A 22133-nucleotide genomic window follows, 5' to 3' on the forward strand; every position below is an offset into this window, starting at 1 on the left:
CCCTCATTCTCCCTCTCTTCCTCCTTCTCTCTCTCTCCCTCTTTGTCTCTCTCTCTCTCTCCCTTTTTGTCTTTTTCTCTCCCTTTCCCTCCTCAGTTCCCCCCTTTCCTCCTTACTTCAATGAACGCCTAATCCTGTGCCTTTTCCTCCCTCCCTCTCTTTCTCTTTCCCTTAACCCTCTCAAATCTTACCTCCCTGTACATTTCACCCTCCCTCCCTCCCTCATACGTCTTCTCTGCCTCTGCCACCTTCCATATCACCCTTCCCTTCCTCAGCCTCTTAACTCCCTCCGTCGTTGTCTCCCTTTCTCCCTGTCTACCCTTCGCGCCACCCCTCACGTCTCGCCCTTCCTCCACCAACCTCTCCCCTGCCCCCCCCCCAGCGGCGTCACCCCTCAGCACTCCAGCACGCGCCCCGCCTACAGCGCCGCGGCTCCCTGGAAGTTAGCAAATCAAGGACCCCTCGACGAAGGCGCACGATGGGGAGAGAGAGAGAGAGAGAGAGAGAGAGAGAGGGAGGGAGGATAAGTGAGGAAAAGACATTCAGAACCTTTGCTCTGATCCGACTCTGTGTGTGTTTGGAATCGTTCTTACCTTGGGATTTCTCTCTCTCTCTCTCTCTCTCTCTCTCTCTCTCTCTCTCTCTCTCTCTCTCTCTCTCTCTCTCTCTCTCTCTCTCTCTCTCTCTCTCTCTCTCTCTCTCTCTCTCTCTCTCTCTCTCTCTCTCTCTCTCTCTTACCTTTCCTCTACTCCCCTTTTCTCAACGTCAGCCTCCTCCCATATTTTTGTTCTCTCTCTTTCCTCCACTTCCTCCCTCTCCTTAGTCTAGTTATCCTTCCTTCCCTCCTTCGTATTCTTGTATTTCTTCTTTTTTTCTTCATATTCTCTCTATTTCCAGTGTTTCAAATTATCCTTAGTCGTACCTGTTGCTGGTTAACTTAACACACACTATCGTTTATTGGCTATTTTCCTATGTCCAAGAACTACCACCGCTATGCACTCATGTTTTTGTTGTTGTTGTTGTTGTTGTTGTTGTTGTTGTTGTTGCTGTTGTTGTTGTTGCTCTCTCTCATCGCTCTTTCTTCCCCTTTTCTCTTATTGTTTTTTCTCTGTCTCCTCTTTCCTCACTCCCATTCTTTCCTCCACTTCTCTCCTTCCTTCTCGTCCCTCCGCCCTCTCCCCTTATCCTTCCATCTTCCTTTCCACCCCTCTATCCTCCTTCCCCTACCTCAACTCTCACCGCCGCCACCAAATATACATAAGAAATACCGAGTCCACCGATATGGTCTCACTAGTAAATATTCGCTAACGTGCCGAAGCTTACACATACACATTTGATAAGACTTTCGTGGATGTTGTGTTAGCATTTCCATGGGTAGTTTTATGAGCCTAGTGATAGCTTGACGAGGCTTTTGGACCATGAAGGTATAAAATGCTGATTAGAACCCGACCAATTTTGTTTGTTGCTTTTGGAAGTATTTCTAATGAGAGCCGGAAGCGTTTGAGAATGTGATGACCTTTGATGCTGCCAGACTCGACCATTAGCTGACTTAATGACTCCAGTTGCTTGCAGGCTTCAGGATATTTACTGAGATGAGGTTGTAAAGATTTGATTGATGTTTGGGGCCCGGGAACGTTATCATCATCATCATCATCATCATCATCATCATCATTACTATTATCATCATCACCATCAGTACTATTATCATCATCATTATCATCATCATCATCATCATCATCACAAGCCTCATCACTACCACTATCATTATCATCATCAGCTATCATCATCATCATATTTGTTTTCAAGAGAGGTATAAAAAGGAGCTACAGAAACATATTACAAGATTCTTTTCTGCACCTTCAGTTCTCCGTATGGCATAGCACGTGGAAGCCAATCTTTCCTTTATTTCCTTTTTGTTATCTAGCTACTGAATTGCCTCTTTGTGCAGTAAATAAATAAAAATATCTGTATGGCCTCGATAAAACTTTCACTTCCTTCCCTCATCAACATCAGCAATAGCCACGAGACACACAGACAGACAGACACAGCCACAGCCCATCATCCAGAACACGCCACTTCGAGAACCAGTTGGCGGCAGCATCACATACCTCGATAAAACTCGCACTTCGACTGGCTAGGGGAGGTTCCGTCACAATGAATGGCTGAATTATTTAACGTAACTCATTGCCGCTAAGGGCTGTAACTTGTTGCCGGCACATTTTATTAGGTATTATTAACCCGTCCGCTGCGATTGGCACAGATTTGGCCTTCACTGGCGAGACAGACAGACACACACAGACAGCCACACCCCATCATCCAAAACTCGCCATTTCGATAACCAGGTCGCTGCAGCGTTACATACCTCGATAAAACTCGCGATTCTTTCCCTCATTAACATAACAGCAACAGCCACGAGACAGACAGACACGCACAGACACAGCCACACCCCGTCTTCCAGAACACGCCACTTCGATAACCAGGTCTCGGCGGCAGCACAGACCTCCTCCATAAAACTCGCACTTTCCTCCCTCCCGAACTTGTAAAACCCTAGACAACTTTGTGCCTCGGAGCAACATCTGGAAGTCTTGGCGACGGACGGGACGAGCGGCAAAGAAACTCATGGACAAAAGAGGCGAATAAACTTTAGAATTACAAGCGGGGCATGACTAGAGGGGACGCGGCGCCTCCTGCCTCAGCGAGCGTGGCAGCGGACGTGTTCCTAGAAAGCGAGGTGGAAAGCAGGGAAACGAAGAGGAGCAGGAGGAGGATTAAGAGGAGGAGGAGGAGGAGCAGGAGGAGGAAGAGGAGGATTAGAAGTAGGAGGAAGACGAGGAGGACGAAGAGGAGGAAAAGGATGAGGAAAAACTAGAACAAGAAAAAAATGATGAAGTATAGGGATTGGGAGTATAAAGATTGAGAGGAGAAGTAGGAAGAGGTGGTGGTGGTGGTGGTGGAGATGGTGATAATGGCAGAAGCGCATAAAAAAAGAAGAAAAAGAAGCAAAAAATTGGAACAAGAGCAAAACAAAGAAGAAAATAAGCGGACTTCAAAAACCGGAAGAAGAGAAGGAGACTCAAAGACCACGAAGAAGGAGATGAAAAAAATGAAGAAGGCAAAAAAGAACAACAAAATGACGAAGAAGAAGAAGAGGAAAAAAAAGGATAAATAACATAAAAGAGAGAAAAAAAATAATGAACAGGAACATCAACAAAAAACAAAAACAAGAACAAACACAAGGAAAAGAAAGAAAAATAACAAATAAAAAGAAAACAATAGGACATCTACCACCACGAAGAAGAACAAGAAAAAGAACAAGAGGAAGAAGATGTCTCAAGGCCTTTCACCTGTATACAAAGGAGAGCAGGGGAGGGGGGGGGGAGGGGGGGCAGAAGCAACAGGTGTGGTGACCCGAGCGAGCAGGTGGGCGGAGAGCTGCTGAAGGAGGCGCCGAGAGAGAGAGAGAGAGAGAGAGAGAGAGAGAGAGAGAGAGAGAGAGAGAGAGAGAATAATGGAGAAAAGGAAAAGAAAGTAAAAGAAAAACGGACAAACAAACAAACAAAAGAAAAAAAGAAAAAAGAATTAAAAGAAAGTTAGACGGAAGGAAAGATAAGAAGAGAAAGACAAAGTAAGTGAATGTAGAGTGAAAGAGAAAGACATACACACACACACACACACACACACACACACACACACACACACACACACACACACACACACACACACACACACAGACACTCATCCACACGCACGCACATACATAGTCAGGCAGAACATTTTAAAACGCTCCACTGACAGCATTTAAGCATTTAATGAGGAAAAAAAAAAAGGCTGGCGCAATAATGAATAATACGAGCGAAGTGTTTTAAAAGGCCCACTCCGCGTCACCATTTTTCAGCCTTTTTTTTTATTCTTTAGAGCTACAAATTTTTACCTTTTTTTTCAAACAGGAAGGAAATTAAGGTCCAGTCCATTTATTTCAACTTAAAGAGAGAGAGAGAGAGAGAGAGAGAGAGAGAGAGAGAGAGAGAGAGAGAGAATAAAAGCGTGTAAGAATGACAATAGTTTAATCCAGCAATTCACGTTCTCTCTCTCTCTCTCTCTCTCTCTCTCGAACTGGTGTGAAATTCAATTAGATAAGTGGAACGCGCAGTCAGTACGTCTCATTTTGTCCCGAGCGTTGTTATTTCACGAATCACTTAATGGAGGAACCTGGTATACCCTTTTTTGATATACCCTTCACCCACTTTTTTTTCCTTCCCTCCTCCCCACTTTATTTTTTTTTTCGCAAGTCCATCCCGTCGCTATCACATTTTTTCTTTCGGTTTATGTCCATCTCTCTCTACTTTTTTTTTTTTTTTGGTGTGTGTGTGTGTGTGTGTGTGTGTGTGTGTGTGTGTGTGTGTGTGTGTGTGTGTGTGTGTGTGTGTGTGTGTGTGTGTGTGTGTGTGTGTGTGTGTGTGTGTGTGTGTGTGTGTGTGTGTGTGTGTGTGTGTCGGTTGGTTGTTTTATTTTTTGCATGTTTGTTTTTTTGTTATTTTTTGTTTGTGTTTTTTTTTTTTAGCGTGGGTGAGTTGGGTGTTTATTTCTCTCTCTCTCTCTCTCTCTCTCTCTCTCTCTCTCGTTTTTTTTCTTTTTTAGTGTTTCTGTGTGCTTAGAGTTGCAGGGAGAGGGTGAAGTACATTGTTTTGTTTTATTTTTGTATGTGTGTGTGTGTGTGTGTGTGTGTGTGTGTGTGTGTGTGTGTGTTAGGGAAGCTGTCTCTTGCACTGTGTATCTTTGTTTTATCCCGCCACTTTTTTCATTTCATTTATTTTTTTTTTTTTGCTATGTTTTTTATGTCTGTCTGTCTTTGTATATATATTAGTATCGTTTTGTTTTCCTTCTCTCTCAAATGACACTTCACTTCCTCTCTTTCTTTTTTTATCTATCCATCTTTAAATCTGTCTATATCTATCTGTCTATCTATCTATCTACCTATTTATCTATTTACCCATCTGTCTATTTATCTCAGCCTTTCTACTTTCAAGTCCTCCTTCACTCATTCCTTTTCTCCTTCAACTCCCTCACACCCAAGTCTCTCTCCCTCAATCGCTCCATCTCTACTCTAAAAAGCCTTATAACATCCACCTAACATACCCCTTCTCCCCTCTTCAATCTTTCCCTTCATCCCTGCACTATCCCCTCCCATCTAACAAGCCACATAACATCCACCTAACATACCCGCTTTCCCTTCTTCAATCTATCCCTCCATCCCTCCACCATCCCCTCCCATCTGACAAGCCTTATAACATCCACCTAACATACCCGCTTTCCCTTCTTCAGTCTATCCCTCCATCCCTGTACCATCCCCCCCAACGTTGCCAGATTGTCATACTCGGCCGATTATATTTCCCGACTTCCTACCCCAAACTGTCTTCTGGGCTCTAATAACGAAACAAATTTATAGTTATCGTTAAAAGAGTTAAATTCTGATGTTTCTTGGCAATCGTTAGGCGTTAGAAACCGGCAAATACTATGCTCTGAGTACGACAATCTGGCTACGGTGCCCCTCTCATCTAACAAGACTCATAACATCCACCTAACATACCCGTTCTCCCTTCCTCAGGTGGGGTGCCAGGAGCGTCGGGGGAGGAGCGGAAGGAGGTGATGGTTCAGAGAGTGGACGTGCCGCAAGTGGTGGGCCTGGGGGACGACGTGGAGCTGGAGTGCCACTACGAGATCAGCGGCAACCTGTACTCCATCAAGTGGTATCTCAACGACCGGGAGTTCTTCAGGTACCAGCCCCACGAGGAGACGTCTACCATGATATTTGATCGGCCTGGCGTCACTGTGAATGTGAGTATGACGATGCATATTTTTAAACCCTTCGGGGCTTATTTTTATTATTTTTGTTTATCACCTATAGCGCCGGTAGACTTTTCTTGAGGGGCCTAGATGGTAGTCTGCCCCAGCACGCTAACCACTCAGCCACCGCCTACCCGACTGACTACTCGTATACGCACACGTTTGTTTGATGAGGCTTTCGTAGTAATTGTTGGTGTTTCCATGGACGGTCTTGTGGGCCTAGTGATAGTTTGACAATGCTTCTGCACCATGAATGAGAAAAACACACTCATGACAACCAGACGGATATCTTTTGTGGCCTTTGGAAATTTTGGTTGTGCGAGCCTAAAGTGCCTGAGTTTGAGGGGCTTACTCACCGTTGCCACACATTATCGTACTCAGAGCATAGTATTTACCGGTTTCTGGCCCATAGATATTGCCAAGAAGCACCAGTAATCAACCATTTCAACGATAACCATATATTAAAGCAGTTATTTGGGTAATGAAAGCAGTTTTGGGGTCGGAAATCGGAAACATAAGAGGCGGAGTACGACAATCTGGCAACGTTGGGCTCACCACACACCTGAATTTGATTAGGCTTTCATACATCTTGTTGTGGGTATTTCCACGGGTAGTTTTGTGAGTACAGTTTGATGAGTTTTTTTGCATCGTCAATGAAATATAACGCTAATAAGAACCCGCCTAATCGCTTTTGTGGTCTTTGGAGATATTGTTTGTAAGAGTCGAAAGCGCCTGACTGTGAGCCTTTGAATTTGAGTCTAATATGATGGTATTCTCAAAACTCTCTGGGACTTGACACCCACGTTTGATAAGGCTGTGGTAGAGGTTGCTGCGGATATTTCCATGGGTAGTTTTATAAGCGTAGTGGTGGTTGGATATAGTTTTGAATTGTCAGTTTTGTTTCCTTCATTATTGTTTTCTCAGTTTTCTTTTCTTAGGCTTTACTTCTCTTTATTCTCAGCTCGTGTTTTAATTTTTTTTTTTTTTTGGTTGTTTCTTGTTTTTTCTGCGTAACGTGAGTCAGACTTGTTTTTTTTTTATCACACACACACACACACACACACACACACACACACACACACACACACACACACACACACACACACACACACACACACACACACACACACACACACACACACACACACACACACCCACCCACACCCACACACTAATACAGACAGACTGACAGACGGACAGACGGACTTTTACACGAGTGCCCCCCCCCAAAAAAAAAAGTTAGATGACACGCAATATCCCACTTTTTTTTAATAATAACAGCATTGCGCGAGTGGTTGTGGTGGTAATGAAATCCTGGGACATTGCATCACGACAAACGTTACTGACACATAGACACCCGGGCAGCGTTACCATATTATCGTACTCACAACATCGCATTTATCAGTTCCAGGGCCCAAAACTCTCCTACCCATGCAGATAACGAGATTCTAGTTAAAGTTATCGTTAAAAGCGTTACTTATTGGTACTTGTTTGCGATAGCTGTGAGTCAGAAACCGGGAAATGCAATGTGCTGCGTGGCTGTGTACGATAATTTGGTAACGCTGCACCCGGGGAAGGGGGAAATAAAGTGGGTGTTGGGTGACGGCGGTAGGAGGACAGACGTAGAGGAAAAGAGAGAAAAAAATAGTGTACAGCATCTTCATTTCAGACGCAGAGAAGAGAAGTTAAAGAGTTCATGGTGATTTCGATACCAAAGAAACAGACCTAAAGAAATAAAAAAATATAGTGTTAATGTAATGTACTTTTAGGAAGACACAGATTAGGGAGATTTAAGGGTTCATGGTGATTTCAATACAAAAAACAAAAAGACTTTGAGAAATAAAGAAATATAGTGTTTATGTAATGTACTTTTAGGAAGACACCGATAAGGGAAATTTAAAGGTTCATGGTGATTTCAATACAAAAAAAAAAGACTTAGAGAAATAAAGAAATGTAGTGTTTATGTAATGTACTTTTAGGAAAACACAGATAAGAGAAATTAAAGGGTTCATGGTGATTTCAATACAAAAAAACAGGCTTAGAGAAATAAAGAAATATAGTGTTTATGTAATGTACTTTTAGGAAAACACAGATAAGAGAAATTTAAGGGTTCATGGTGATTTCAATACAAAAAACAAAAAGACTTTGAGAAATAAAGAAATATAGTGTTTATGTAATGTACTTTTAGGAAAACACAGATAAGAGAAATTTAAGGGTTCATGGTGATTTCAATACAAAAAAACAGACTTAGAGAAATAAAGAAATGTAGTGTTTATGTAATGTACTTTTAGGAAAACACAGATAAGAGAAATTTAAGGGTTCATGGTGATTTCAATACAAAAAAACAGGCTTAGAGAAATAAAGAAATATTGTGTTTATGTAATGTACTTTTAGGAAGTCACAGTTAAAAGAAATTAGTGTTCATGGTGATTTCAATACAAAAAAACAGGCTTGGAGAAATAAAGAAATATAGAGTGTGTGTAATGTACTTTTAGGAAGACACAGATAAGGGAAATTTAAAGGTTCATGGTTATTTCAATACAAAAAAACAGACTTAGAAAAATGAAAAAAAATATAGTGCCTATGTAATGTACTTTTAGGAAAACACAGATAAGGGAAATTAGAGTGTTTATGGTGATTTCAGTACAAAAAAAAAACAGACTTAGAGAAATAAAGAAATATAGTGCTTATGTAATGTACTTTTAGGAAGACACAGATAAGAGAAATTCAAGGGTTCATGGAGATTAAGATGTACAAAGACAGACATAGAGAAAGAAAAAGAGTATTGTGTATGTTAACTCGTATTTAGAGGGAAACAAAGAGAAGGGAAAATTAAGGGTTCCTGGTGATTAAGATGTACAAAGACAGACAGAGAGAAAGAAACAGTGTATTGTGTATGTTAACTCGTATTTAAAGAACACAGGGAAGGGAAGTTAAACGGTTGGTGGTGATTAAGATATAGAAAAACAGACATAGACAAAGAGAGGAGCGTATTGTGTGATAACTTATTTTTAGGGGAACACAAGGAAAGGGAAAAGGAAGTGTACATGTTGATTCAGTTGCAGAAGGACAGAGGAAAGGGAAGAAAGAAATATAGTGGGTATGTTAATTTATTTTTTAGGGAGACACGAGGGAGAAATAAATCGTGTGTTGAGTGACGTGATATGTACAAGAACGGGCTTAGAGAAATACAAGAGTGGAGTGTATGGGGGAGAAAGGGAGAAAGAAAGAAAATATGTTTGGTAAGTTGTTTTTTTATGGAAGACAGACAAAAACGGGGGAAAATGTGTTTATCAAAGCTTTGATGTAGAAAGGGAAGCAGTAGGGGAGGGGAAAAGATATAGTGCGTTTGATAACCTAGTGTATTGAAAGAGAATCAGAAAGAAAAGAAAAAATATATAGTGTGTATGATAACTTGTAGTGCAGAGAGAGAAAGAAAAGGAAAAAAGTGTATATTAGCTCAGTTATGGAAAGAGACAGAAAAATATATATTATGTGTATGGTAACTTGTTTTCAGGAAGAGACGTGAAAAAAAAGTGTGTATATATCAGCTTAGTTGTTGAAGAAGACTCTCAGATGATGAAAGAATAATATATAGTCTGTATTATAACTTATTTTGTAGAGACACAGAAAAGAGAAAAGCGTGTTGTGATTATGCCAAATTATTATGCAAGAAGAAATAGACAGATAGGGGAAAAAAGATTGTATTGGGGACATTGAGAGAGAGAGAGAGAGAGAGAGAGAGAGAGAGAGAGAGAGAGAGAGAGAGAGAGAGAGAGAGAGAGAGAGAGAGAGAGAGAGAGAGAGAGAGAGAGAGAGAGAGAGAGAGAGAGAGAGAAAAATAGATAGAGAGAGAGAGAGAGAGAGAGAGAGAGAGAGAGAGAGAGAGAGAGAGAGAGAGAGAGAGAGAGAGAGAGAGAGAGAGAGAGAGAGAGAGAGAGAGAGAGAGAATGGTAAAAGGATAAAAGTGTGTATGGCAGCTCAGTCATGTGATGGTGCCGCCGTGTCGATGGAGGTGAAGGGAACGGTCGGAAGAGGGGAGAACAGGGGAGGCACAGAGGCGGCTAACCAAGTAAGGGAAGGAAACTTAGGCAAACTTGGAAGACAGGGAGGCGTGTGTGTGTGTGTGTGTGTGTGTGTGTGTGTGTGTGTGTGTGTGTGTGTGTGTGTGTGTGTGTGTGTGTGTGTGTGTGTGTGTGTGTGTGTGTGTGTGTGTGTGTGTGTGTGTGTGTGTGTGTGAGAGAGAGATAGAGAGAGAGAGAGAGAGAGAGAGAGAGAGAGAAAATAAGCCAGCTACTTACTGCTCCTGTATATTTGTGGTTGTATAAGTGTGTGTGTATATGTATGTTTGTATAAGAACACACCGCCTCTAGGTCCCTTCAGCCCCCCTTCTTAAAGCCATACTTGGGTCCAGCGCTTCTGTCAACCGCGATATGTGACACCTCGCGAAATAAGAAAAAGTGTTTGTATATGTGTGTTAGTATACGCGTGTTTTTATGGGTGTCTTTGTATATGTGTTTGTATAGGTGTTTGTATATAAGTGTTTGTATATGTGTGTTAGCATATGCGTGTTTTGATGGGTGTCTCTGTATATGTGTTTGTATATATGTGTTTGTATATAAGTGTTTGTATATGTGTGTTAGCATATGCGTGTTTTTATGGGTGTCTCTGTATATGTGTTTGTATAGGTGTTTGTATATGGGTGTTAGTATACGCGTGTTTTTATGGGTGTCTCTGTATATGTGTTTGTATATAAGTGTTTGTATATGTGTGTTTGTATATGCGGGTTTTCATGGGTGCCTCTGTATATGTGTTTGTATAGGTGTTTGTATATGGGTGTTAGTATACGCGTGTTTTTATGGGTGTCTCTGTAAATGTGTTTGTTTATATGTTTTTGTATATGACCTCTCTTCCGACCTTTTGTTCCTTTTTCTCTCGTCGGGGCAGTGTCTAAGAGGGTTTTTTTGTTAGTTTTTTGTTTTTTTGCCCTTGAGCTGTCCCCCTTGCTGTAAAAAAATATGTGTCTGTATATGTTTCTATGTGTGTTTGTATAAGAAGCGCCGTGACTGATGGTGACGTGGGAAACAAAAGCCGGTGAAGTAATCAGAGAAAATGGCAATAAAGTGTCACCTGATTAGTACCTCTCGACATCTGACTATTTTATTTTCTTTAGCATATTTTTATCTAACTTTTTTCCTTCCTCGTCTATTCTGACCTTTTCTCTTTCTCTCTGTCTCTCTTTCTCATCTTTGTTTTCTTCCTTTTGTTTAACTTTATTATTTTTTTATGAGTTACTTTATCTTTTTTTTCTACAGACTTTACTTTTTATCCCAGGCGCTACTTACCTTACGTGACCCAGACTTACGTAACCTATTTTTCCCTCCCCTTGATATCTGTAATGGAAACACATCAACGCGTACTGGTAGAAATAAAAGAAGGTCAGGAAAAAAAGAACACCTGACAGAGACATGTTGGAGAATAGTTGACCTCGATGAGAAAGACCTGTCATGGTGTTGTTTATTATTTTGTTGGTGAGCTTCAGGTCTTGAGTGGCAGGTGTGGCAGGTTCTGGGGGGGTAAGAGGGGGGGGAGAGGAACAAAGGTAGCGATTTGAGCTTGGTATTGGAGTGGGCAGAGGCAAAAGGGATGAGAAGGGGCAAGAAAGATGAGGTAGGAAGGGAGTTGAGGGAGGAAGGGACAAAAGGGAGTGGATTGGTAGTGGTAGTGGATTAGGAATAGGCAAAAGGAATGGGAAGGGGTAAGAAAGATGGGACAAAGGAAGGGGGTTGAGGGAGGCAGGGTCAAAGAGAGTGGATTGGTAGTGGTATAGTGGATTAGTAGGCAAATAAAACGGAAAGGGGCAAGAGAGGAGAGACAAATGGAAGGGAGTTGGGGGTGGCAGGGGCAAAAAGGAGTGGATTGGTAGTGGTATAGTGGATTAGGAGGCAAATAAAATGGGAAAGGGCAAGAGAGGAGGGACAAATGGAAGGGAGTTGAGAGGGAAAAGGGAAGTTGAGAGAGGCAGGGGAATGGGAAAGCAAGGGGAGTTTAGAAAAGGGAAGGTCAAAGGGGCAACAGTGGGCGAAGGAGGAAGAGAAATTCGGGGAGGCAAGAGGAATAGGAAGGTAAGAGGAATGGAAAAGCAAGGTGAAACGAAGGAAAGGGAAATTTGAAGAGGCATGGGAGGTGTGGAGGGGTAAGGTAAGTGGGGTGAGGGATGGAGAGGGTAAGGACGAAGCGAAGTGGAGGGGCCGTGACAAGTGGAGAGGATAAGGGAGGAAGAGGAGGAGGAGGAGGAGGAGGAAAGGGAGGAGGAAGAGAAGTTCGTCGAGGCAATAGGAATAGGAAGACAAGGGGAATGGGAAAGGAGGAGGGATGAGAAAGAAAGGCGAGTTGAGGAAAAGATATATAGGAAGGGGCGAGAGAGGTATGAAGGAGTAAAGAAAGAGGGGTGATTGATGGCATGAGATAGCTAGTACAAAGGAATAGCGATGGGCGTGGGGAGGTACGGAGACAAGGCGAGTAGGAGGTGGCTACCATACGCTCCATCAGGGCAAGGCGAGGGAGCTGAATAGACACGAGTTCACTTTGCTTTTCCATGGAATATTCAAGGAGCGTACATATGCTTTGTCACGGGGCTGTCGGCCGGGCGGGGGTCTGCCGGCCGCTGAATCCGCCTGAGTCTTGGGAAGGTATTGCACGAGTGAGGGTGTTGTTGTTTTGCGAGGAATACCACTCACGAGAGATAGTTTTTTTTTAGTGTTTTATTGCAAGGAAACAACACTCTCAAAGAACGAGTGAGGGTCTTGTTGTGTTGCGAGGAATATCACTCACGAGAGATAGTTTTTTAGTGTTTTATTGCAAGGAAACAACACTCTCGAAGAACGGGTTTTGAAGTGTTGCTGTGTTGCGGGGAAAAATCATTGAAAAAGAGCGGGTGTTTCCATTTTTTTTCTAGAGGTAATAACACTCACACTGGGCAGATATTGTACTAGTGTCGTATTGCAGGGAAAAACGACTCACTAAGGGCAGATATTGTAAAAAAGAGCAAGTGTTTTCATATTTTTTTTCTAGAGGTAATAACACTCACACTAGGCAGATATTGTACTAGTGTTGTATTGCAAAGAAAAATGACTCACGAATGGCAGATATTGTAGTGTTGTGTTGCGAGGAAACTCCACTCCCGATAGGCAAGTGTTTCCAAGTTTTTTTGTTTTGTTTTTTGAGGAAGCAACATTCACACTAGGCAGGAGTTTTATGTAGTGTTGTATTGCAAGGAAACATGACTAACTAAGGGTCGATGCTGAAGTGTTGTATTGCAAGGAAACATGACTAACTAAGGGTCGATGCTGAAGTGTTGTATTGCAAGGAAACATGACTAACTAAGGGTCGATGCTGAAGTGTTGTATTGCAAGGAAACATGACTAACTAAGGGTCGATGCTGAAGTGTTGTATTGCAAGGAAACATGAGTAACTAAGGGTCGATGCTGTAGTGTTGTATTGCAAGGAAACATGACTAACTAAGGGTCGATGCTGTAGTGTTGTATTGCAAGGAAACATGACTAACTAAGGGTCGATGCTGTAGTGTTGTATTGCAAGGAAACATGACTAACGAAGAACAAGTATTGAAGTATAACTGTATTGCACCTTCTTTTATTTCTACCAGTACGCGTTGATGTGTTTCCATTACAGATATTAAAGGGAGTGAAAAACAGGCTACTTAAGTCTGGGTCACGTAAGGTAAGTAGCACCTGGGATAAAAAGTAAAGTCTCTATGTCAAGAAGTACTTACTCGGGTGACGCTTTACTGCCATTTTCTCTGATTACTCTACCGGCTTTTGTTTCCCACGTCACCCTCAGTCGCGGCGCTTATACAAACACACATAGAAACACATATACGGACACATCACCATCACCGAATAAGTGTTATGTCGTAAGGAGACATCACTTGCTAAGGGCAGGTGTTGTAGTGTTGCTGTGTTGTGTTGAGTCACCGTTCACGAGGGGCAGGTGTGTTGAGGGACCCTTGCTGTGAGTAGGTCAGAGGGCGACTATATAATTATAAAGAGTGTCCAGCCTACACACAGACGCAGACGGGGCCTAAGACTGCCCTCTCTCTCTTGATGAAAGTAAAGAGAGAGAGAGAGAGAGAGAGAGAGAGAGAGAGAGAGAGAGAGAGAGAGAGAGAGAGAGAGAGAGAGAGAGAGAGAGAGAGAAGGAAGGAAGGAAGGAAGGAAGGAAGAAATAAAGGAAAGAAAGAAGGAAGGAAGGAAGGAAAGAAAGGAAAAGAAAATAAGAAAGAAACAAGCAAAGAGGGAAGTAAAAATAGAAAGCAAGCAAGAGAAAAGGAAGGAAAGAAGGAAAACGGAAAGGAAAGAAGGAAAAAAAACGAAGGAAAGAAAGAAAGAAAGAAACGAACAAAGAATGAAAACAAAGAAAGTGAAAAAGAAAAGGAAAAAGAAAGAAAGCAAAGTAAGAGAAAGAAAAAAACATATCAAAAAGTAAGACAGTCATCACATCTCCCTTCACCATCAACACTCTCCCCATAACAAAAAACAAAGGTCACTCAAATTAGCGTCGCCTTCTCTTTTCAACCATTCACAAGCTCAACCTTTTTCTCTCGCGGCTCACTGGAATGATTAGACTGATGGGGCTGCACCTGAAAAATATATGGACTCTCAGGTGCGCCGCGATATTAAACTCTAAGGATTTTTTGACTTTTCAGATTATGTACGAGTGGAATGAGAGTGTCTGTGTTATTTATTGGGTGTCATTCCATTAGGTGGGTTAAGTTTTATCGTTTTTTTTCTTTTACTCCTATTGGGTGGAATTTTACCATTATCAGGTGAGTTACTTTTACTGGGTGGGTTTTTTATTTTTATCAGGTGTTTTTTTTGTTTTTGTTTTTTTGTTTCATTATCGGATGTGGTTCTGCTGTTGACGTATTTCTTAACTTGTATTAGGCGGGATTTTTTTTTTTTTTTTTTTTTTTTTTTTACGTCTACGCCAGTAATAGTGCCCGTAGGCTTGCTTGAGGGGCCTGGGTGGTGTTTGGCCCCAGCCCGTCATGGCGCAGGCAAGTGTTTATAGTGGCGCCATCTTCTCTTGGCTCATGCTGCCCCCCGGTTGGGTTTTTAGTGTAACTGGGTAGAACTTTACTTTTGTTGGGTTGTATTTTGCTTATATAAGGCTTTTTTTTTATTCTCCCAGGTTCATTTATACTTTTCTAGGTTGGATGTTTTTACCTTGTGTTTCTTTTCACAGCAAATAATTATGTCAAGGTAAAAAAAATCACTGAAGTAATATTATCCAAAAGCACTACTCCCCCAAAACGAACAGTAAAAGATCTAAATTGAAAGTTCGAAATACCAATGATTACGTGTCTTGATGCTCCCCTCATGAAAGCGTTGAAGTCGTAGGAAGGAGGAAATGCAGACGAAAAAAAGTGTTCATGAGCTTACCCAATGACAGGGAATGAAGACACTGGTTAACTCTTGCACATGGGATTTGGACAGAAAAGGGGACTGATAGAGTAGAAAGTCGTGTGCATTTAGTAGGTTCAGAAGCGGAGTCAGCATGAAAATATCGGTTAGAAGATGGAAAGAGCTATACCTTCTCTATACTTTTCCCTTCTATACCTTTACACTTTACGCTATTTATACTTCTTTATATCTCTTACCTTTTTTTTTCATAGCAGTAAAACGAAGGCGGTGGAAAAGCTGTAGGAAATGATATGCTTAAACGATGCTGAGTCTTGGTGAGGTGACTCGATAATTAAACGTGTGATGGGTGAAGGTGTGGACGGGAAAGGTCACGTTGTAGTTAATGAAGAAAGGGGGGGGGTGAGAGGGGGGGAGAGAGAGAGAGAGAGAGAGAACTACATAACTTTCCTTTGTTACTTTCTTCGCGATAATCGGATATTCTCTCTCTCTCTCTCTCTCTCTCTCTCTCTCTCTCTCTCTCTCTCTCTCTCTCTCTCTCCTCTCTCCTCCTCCTCCTCCTCCTCCTTTTCATCACTCCTCTCTTTCTTTCCTCCTCTTCCTCAGCTACTTAACTAATGGTACTCGTCAGGGGGAGAAAGGCGAGTCATCAGTTGAGTTGATATAAAAGCCTTGGACTCTTTTGCCCCTTCTCGGTAACTGGGTTTGGTGGGAGGGCGCCCGTGAGTAAGACGCGTCAGTGGGTTCTCGCAGCGGTGTGTTGGACATGTCGTGGAATTAGGTTAAGGTTTCGGGAGTGTAAATAAAAGGAGTGAAGAGAGTAATGATAGCGCGTATGCAATCTATTTTAATGTGTAAGATGAACGGAGTGACAAAAAAAAGGTATGTAGTTGGTGTAGTGAACAAAGGAAATGACGAACAGCAATTGGTAGATAATAAATATGAATGTAAAAGTATATTAGCTGATAGTTAAATAACATCACTTGTGTAATCTATTTCAGTGAGGGAAAGGAACGAATGGACATGCAAAAATAAAGGTTCTTGGTGTAGTGCATAAAGGTAATGAACAGGTATTGGTAGATATAAAAATGTATAAATATGAAAGTGAGTTAGCTGGAGGGTGAATATTAGCATTTGCGCAATCTATTTTAATGAGGGAAATGAGCAAATGGAAAAACAAAAAAAGGAGTCGGTACAATGCATAGAGATAATGACGAACAACAATTGGAAGATATGAAAAAAAGTATAAATGTCAAAGTGAATTAGCTGATACTTGAATAACATTAATAAGGTATAACAAAAACAACAACAAGAGCAGCAGCAACTTATATATTTATGAGAGAACAAATATTATTAATGATAACAATGAGAATAATAGAAATAATACATAGCAAAGAGCTAGAAATAAACTAATAACAATAATAACAATAATAATAGAACAAATACATAGCCGGGAGTGGGATGAAACGTGTTAACTAAAAAATCGTCTGAAAAAAAAAGTGAAAGTCAAGGAAGGCTAAACAGGTGTGACATTAATGAGTACCAGAACACCTGCCGCAGAGACGTACTTTTACCTGGCGAGACAGTGGGGGGAGGGGGGAAGGTGGGGAAGAGGGGAGGTGGGGAATGGAGGGAGGTGGAAGCATCGTTTGTGGTTGCGGTGGTGTTGATGACGGGAGGAATGGTGGTGGTTGTGCTTGTTGTGAGTGGTGGTGGAGGTGGTGATAGTGATGTTGGTGGAGTGGATGGTTGTTGTGGTGGTGGCGATTGTGGATGTGGTAATAGTAGTGGTGGACAACTCTCCTCCCGAAACTGATTTATCTTTTTGGACACTCCACTCTATTTAGGAGCAGTAAGTAGCGGGCTTTTTTTTTTTCATATTGTTTTCTTTATTTTTTACGCCCTTGCACTGTCTCTTCTACTGTAAAAAAAAAGTAGTAGTAGTAATAGTAGTAGTAGCAATAGTTGTGGTGGTGGCAGTGGTGGTTGTGGTGACGGCCCGGCAGATGGCGTTGTCAGTCGCTAAGGAGAGAAAATAAGCTGAACTTTGAATCGTTTCCTCACTAATTTTCAACTTTTCATTTGTCACTCTATTTATTCACCTATTCCCAAGAACTGACAGGCTTCGCTCCTCTGTTTTTCAATTTACTCCGCCCAACTTTTTCGTCCTCGTATCTGACAGCCATTCGCTAGTTAATGTCAACTTTTTTTTTCCGGGAGTTTAAAGTTCAGCGCGAGTTTAAAATTCTTGACGGAATAATTTATTTACTTGGTGGTGATACGTTATTTATTGGGTCGAATTTTTTATAGACTCAAGACTCGTAACCAATATAGAGATCGATTTTTTACGCCCATCCGTCGTTTCGTTTTATTGTATTCATAGTTTTTTTATTACTTCCTTCTTTCCGTCTCTCCTTCCTTCCTTCCATCCTTCCTTCCTTCCATCCTTCCTTTCTTTCTGCCATCATTTTTTCCATTCGTCTACTCAGGCATCCTTTCTCATATCCATTCCTTCATTCACCAAATTATTCATTCATTCATTACTTAACTCATTCACTTATCCATCCTTTTTTTCATCTATTTATCTCGCCATCTATCACTCCACCTATCCACTTAATCTTCCATTCATCCATCCATCGATTTGTCCTGTTTATTTTTTATCTTCCCGTTTCTCTGTATGCCTATTCACCTATCTATCTGTCATCCTATCTATTTATCTATCTCTCTGTCTGACCACCCATTCATTTCTCACTGCCCTTTCTGTTCTTCCACCTGTCTGCTTCTATCTATCGGTTCTAAGAGTCTATTTAAATATTGCTTTTGTTTTTCCGTTCCTTCCCTCCCATCCTTTCATGTCCACACGTCCTGTCCCTTTGTTCGCAGTCCTCCTAACTTCCTCTTTCTTTTCTATTCCTTTTTTTCCGTCGGTACCTCGGGACTCCCTGCCGCCAAGTGAGTGCCCACAACATGAAGTCTGCGGGAACGTCTTTTCAGGTTTCAGTACTCTCTCTCTCTCTCTCCTTTTCTTTTCTTCTTTACATTTCTGCGCGTCTTCTAATCCTCTACTCTGTTCTAATCCATCCAGCCGGTATTTTTCTTCCTCTCTGTGGTAATGGCAAACCTCTGCATCAAATGAAGTCGAATGAAGTTAACGGTGAAGTCGACGAATAATCCAAAGCTACTAGTGCCCAGGAGATGAAGACACGGAGAACAAAGGAAATAAATGGTTCATCTTTCTAATATTCATCTCTCCTGTGTAGTTAAGTTGGTCATTCTGTGGAGAGACTCAGGGCTTCGAATCAAGGACTCTTTAAATTTGCGTTTACAGTAAGACAAATAAAAAGATATTTCACGTGGCTGAGAAATGAACATCAAACGGTTAAATATTCCAGATGGTTAAGGAATGGACTACGAGAACGGTTAAACATGTCGAATGGTTAAGGAATGGACAACAAGAACGGTTAAACATGTCGGATGGTTAAGGAATGGACTACAAGAACGGTTAAACATGTCGGATGGTTAAGGAATGGACAACAAGAACGGTTAAACATGTCAGATGGTTAAGGAATGGACAACAAGAACGGTTAAACATGTCAGATGGTTAAGGAATGGACAACAAGAACGGTTAAACATGTCGGATGGTTAAGGAATGGACAACAAGAACGGTTAAACATGTCGGATGGTTAAGGAATGGACTACAAGAACGGTTAAACATGTCGGATGGTTAAGGAATGGACTACAAGAACGGTTAAACATGTCGGATGGTTAAGGAACGGACTACAAGAACGGTTAAACATGTCGGATGGTTAAGGAATGGACTACAAGAACGGTTAAACATGTCGGATGGTTAAGGAATGGACTACAAGAACGGTTAAACATGTCGGATGGTTGGAATGGACTAAGAACGGTTAAACATGTCGGATGGTTAAGGAATGGACTACAAGAACGGTTAAACATGTCGGATGGTTAAGGAACGGACTACAAGAACGGTTAAACATGTCGGATGGTTAAGGAATGGACTACAAGAACGGTTAAATATCTCAAGTCGCTAAGAAATGAACAGCAAGAACGGTTAAGGCAAATATACGGCCTTGTTAATAGTAAAGGTAGAGGTAGAGCTGGGGGCATGCGCGCAGCTTATTCACGGTGCTGATGTAGAACCAAAGAGTACCAACTAAGTGACATGATACCAAATTAGTGATCGTTCCACCAAGCTACGTCGAGGCTGCCCTGTTGCATGCATAGCCCATGTTACACCACCACCTGCGAGGAGAGGCCTTGTTCAGTACATGCCCTCATTCCCTGGAGTCTGTCTCGCTCGTCATGTCGTTTTGCGGCCGGAAAAATATTGCGTGGAAGAAACCAGACGACAGATCCACAAGGCTCATGGGGGAGACAGGTTGATTGGGCCTGCTGAGAGTTGTTGATTTTTGGGTCGAAGATTTGGGCAGAGAGGAGCTGTAAGGAGACGGTGAGTGGATCTTATATAGAAAAAGATAGGAAGAAGGAAAGAAAAGGATAGTATTTGTAAAGTTATTTTGCAGAAAGCGAGCCAGAGATGGAAAAAAAATAGTGTTCACGGGAAGAGCTGCATAGAAACGACGACTGAGCATCACATAGTAAGAAACAGAGAGAAAGGAAAAGATAGTGCTTGTCAAGATATTTTGCAGAAAGCGAAAGTCAGAGAAGAAAAGGTAGTGTATATGGGAGGAGTTGTGGGGAGACGGAGAGCGGGCGTCAGATAGAAAAAAAAAGCAACAATAAGAAAGAAAAAGATATAATGTTCACCAAGTCATTTTCCAGAAAGCGAGAAACCAAGAAGGAAAAAAAAATAGTTATGTGGTGACAGAAAATGTATAGTGTATGGTAACTTTTTTTATGGTGACCTATTTTCAAGAAGACACTTAAAGGTCCATAGTCTCAAACGTTGTGACAGAAAACGTATAGTGTATGGCAACTTTTTTTATGGTGACTTATTTACAAGAAGACACACAAAGACACATATTCTCAAACACTTAGGGTCTCACACACCCACATTTAATAAGGCTTTCGTAGAGGCTGGGGGTATTTTCGTGGTTAGTTTTAAGAGCCTAGTGATAGTTTGACAAGGCTTCTGTACCATGAACGTGGAAAACACTCATGAAAACTAGCCTAATCTCCTTTGTTCCCTTTGAAAATATTTGCCGTGAGATCCGGAAGCGTCTGATAGTACTTGTCCATAACCTGTGACGTTAACTTGGCCACTGCTGATCCGTATAAATTTTACTGTCAAGCGAAGGGTGGCGTTGGAATGAAACACGAGAAAGACAGGTACGTGGGGACAAGAGATGATCGGGACACAACGTTTCCATGTGACATTCGTACCCCAGTGACGTAAATTGCCTTGTGTTTTACCGAATGGATTTTATGGCGCTGTGTGGCGCGTGTGTGGTATGTACCGGAGTGCGACGAGGCGGGAATGTGGCTGGAGTGGAGGTGGTGAGTGAGTGAGGCGTCTCATCTCAACATCATTTTAACCTGCAGTGATGTTAGCTCCGCCACTCTTGGTACCTAATAAGAATACAGTCATCCTTCTCTCGGTTCAAGTTTATAGGCAGTTCGCGGATGACGTCACACATGGATTCTACCTCTTGGCGTCTTGGTTCCGCTGTCCCTTGCTATCATTAAGTTGCGGTAACTGTCACATATGAGTTATCCCTTTAATTTTAGTTTTCTCTTAGAGCTTAGAGGTGGAAATTGTCTTGCATAATAAATAGGAACCCTGTAACGTAATGATCCTCCTCGTGGTTGGTATCAGTTGGAGTTCGTCAAGTTGTTTGGCTCGGGACTGTTACCAATGCCGTGTTATTTGTGGCAGAAGAGTGACCAGGAGCGAAGGCGAGGGACGGGTAAAGCGTCTCCATCCGGGATCGTTTGGCCTGCAGTGGTGTTGACTTCGCCGCTGATAATGAAATGCCGTTTGGTTTTTATGTTGTAGAGGGCGCTGCCGGTGATGTGCGAGTGTGGAGGAGGTGGGGATGAAGGGGGTATGTATGAAGGTGTGGAGGAGGCGTGTGTGGAGGAGGTGTGTGTGAGAGAGGCAGCGAACAGAAAGAGCCTCTCGGTCTGGCAACGTATGACTTCCAGCGATGTTAGATTTGCTGCAGTCGACACTCAAGTTCGTATTCTTAAACGTATCGCCGCCTCAGTTCGCGTCTGTGAAAAGACTCTCGTAGAAGTTGTTGGGATATTCATGGACTGTGTTGTGATCCTAGTGATAGTCTTTACCCGTCTTCTGCATCATGAAAGGAAAAGTCATCCATGAACACACGGTTAGTTTTCCTTCTGTGGCCTTAGAAAATAATCGCAATGAGAGTTAGATCTTTTAAGAATATGGACCAATGTTTTGTAGCGACACCGAACTTTTCACAAATGCTTCCTAATATGAATGTTCTGCCTTGCTCGCTGCCATTGTATTTTGCTCATTTCTCGTTGCTATTTTTTTTTTTTTGTGAGGTCACATTATTTGACGAGCATTACTGTTTTTTTTTCTCTTACAACAAAGGAGACAGCTCAAGGGCACAAAAAAAGGCAACAATAATAAGAAAAAAGGCCGCTACTCGCTGCTCCCAAGAAGAATCCAAAGAGGTGGCCGAAAGAGAGGTCAGTTTCGGGAGGAGAGGAGTTTACCAGCGTGAGGGATGAAAGAGTGGAGATGCTGGTTAACTCTTGCATAAGGGAAATGGACAGTATAGGGATGAGCATGAGTAGAAAGTCGCGTGCAGCGGGGCCGCGGGAGGGGGGGACCCTATCGAAATATATATATGAAACCGACAAGGACAAGTTCTTACCGTGAAGTGAAGTGCAAGT

General features: G+C 42.0%; 1 protein-coding gene across 1 annotated transcript in view; it reads left to right on the forward strand.

Annotated features, from left to right (window-relative positions):
* Window positions 1-5571: 5571 nt before the first annotated feature.
* Window positions 5572-22133, forward strand: part of LOC126980928 (uncharacterized) — a gene marked incomplete at its 5' end in the record, with an annotated part of 96837 nt that continues 80275 nt past the window's right edge. The window contains one exon of the mRNA XM_050831384.1: window positions 5572-5835. Coding sequence (XP_050687341.1) covers window positions 5572-5835 — 264 coding nt within the window. The remainder of the gene's footprint in view (window positions 5836-22133) is intronic.

The sequence above is a fragment of the Eriocheir sinensis genome, chromosome 46 (genome assembly GCF_024679095.1).
Source record: "Eriocheir sinensis breed Jianghai 21 chromosome 46, ASM2467909v1, whole genome shotgun sequence".
In the NCBI taxonomy this organism is placed as follows: Eukaryota; Metazoa; Arthropoda; class Malacostraca; order Decapoda; family Varunidae; genus Eriocheir; species Eriocheir sinensis.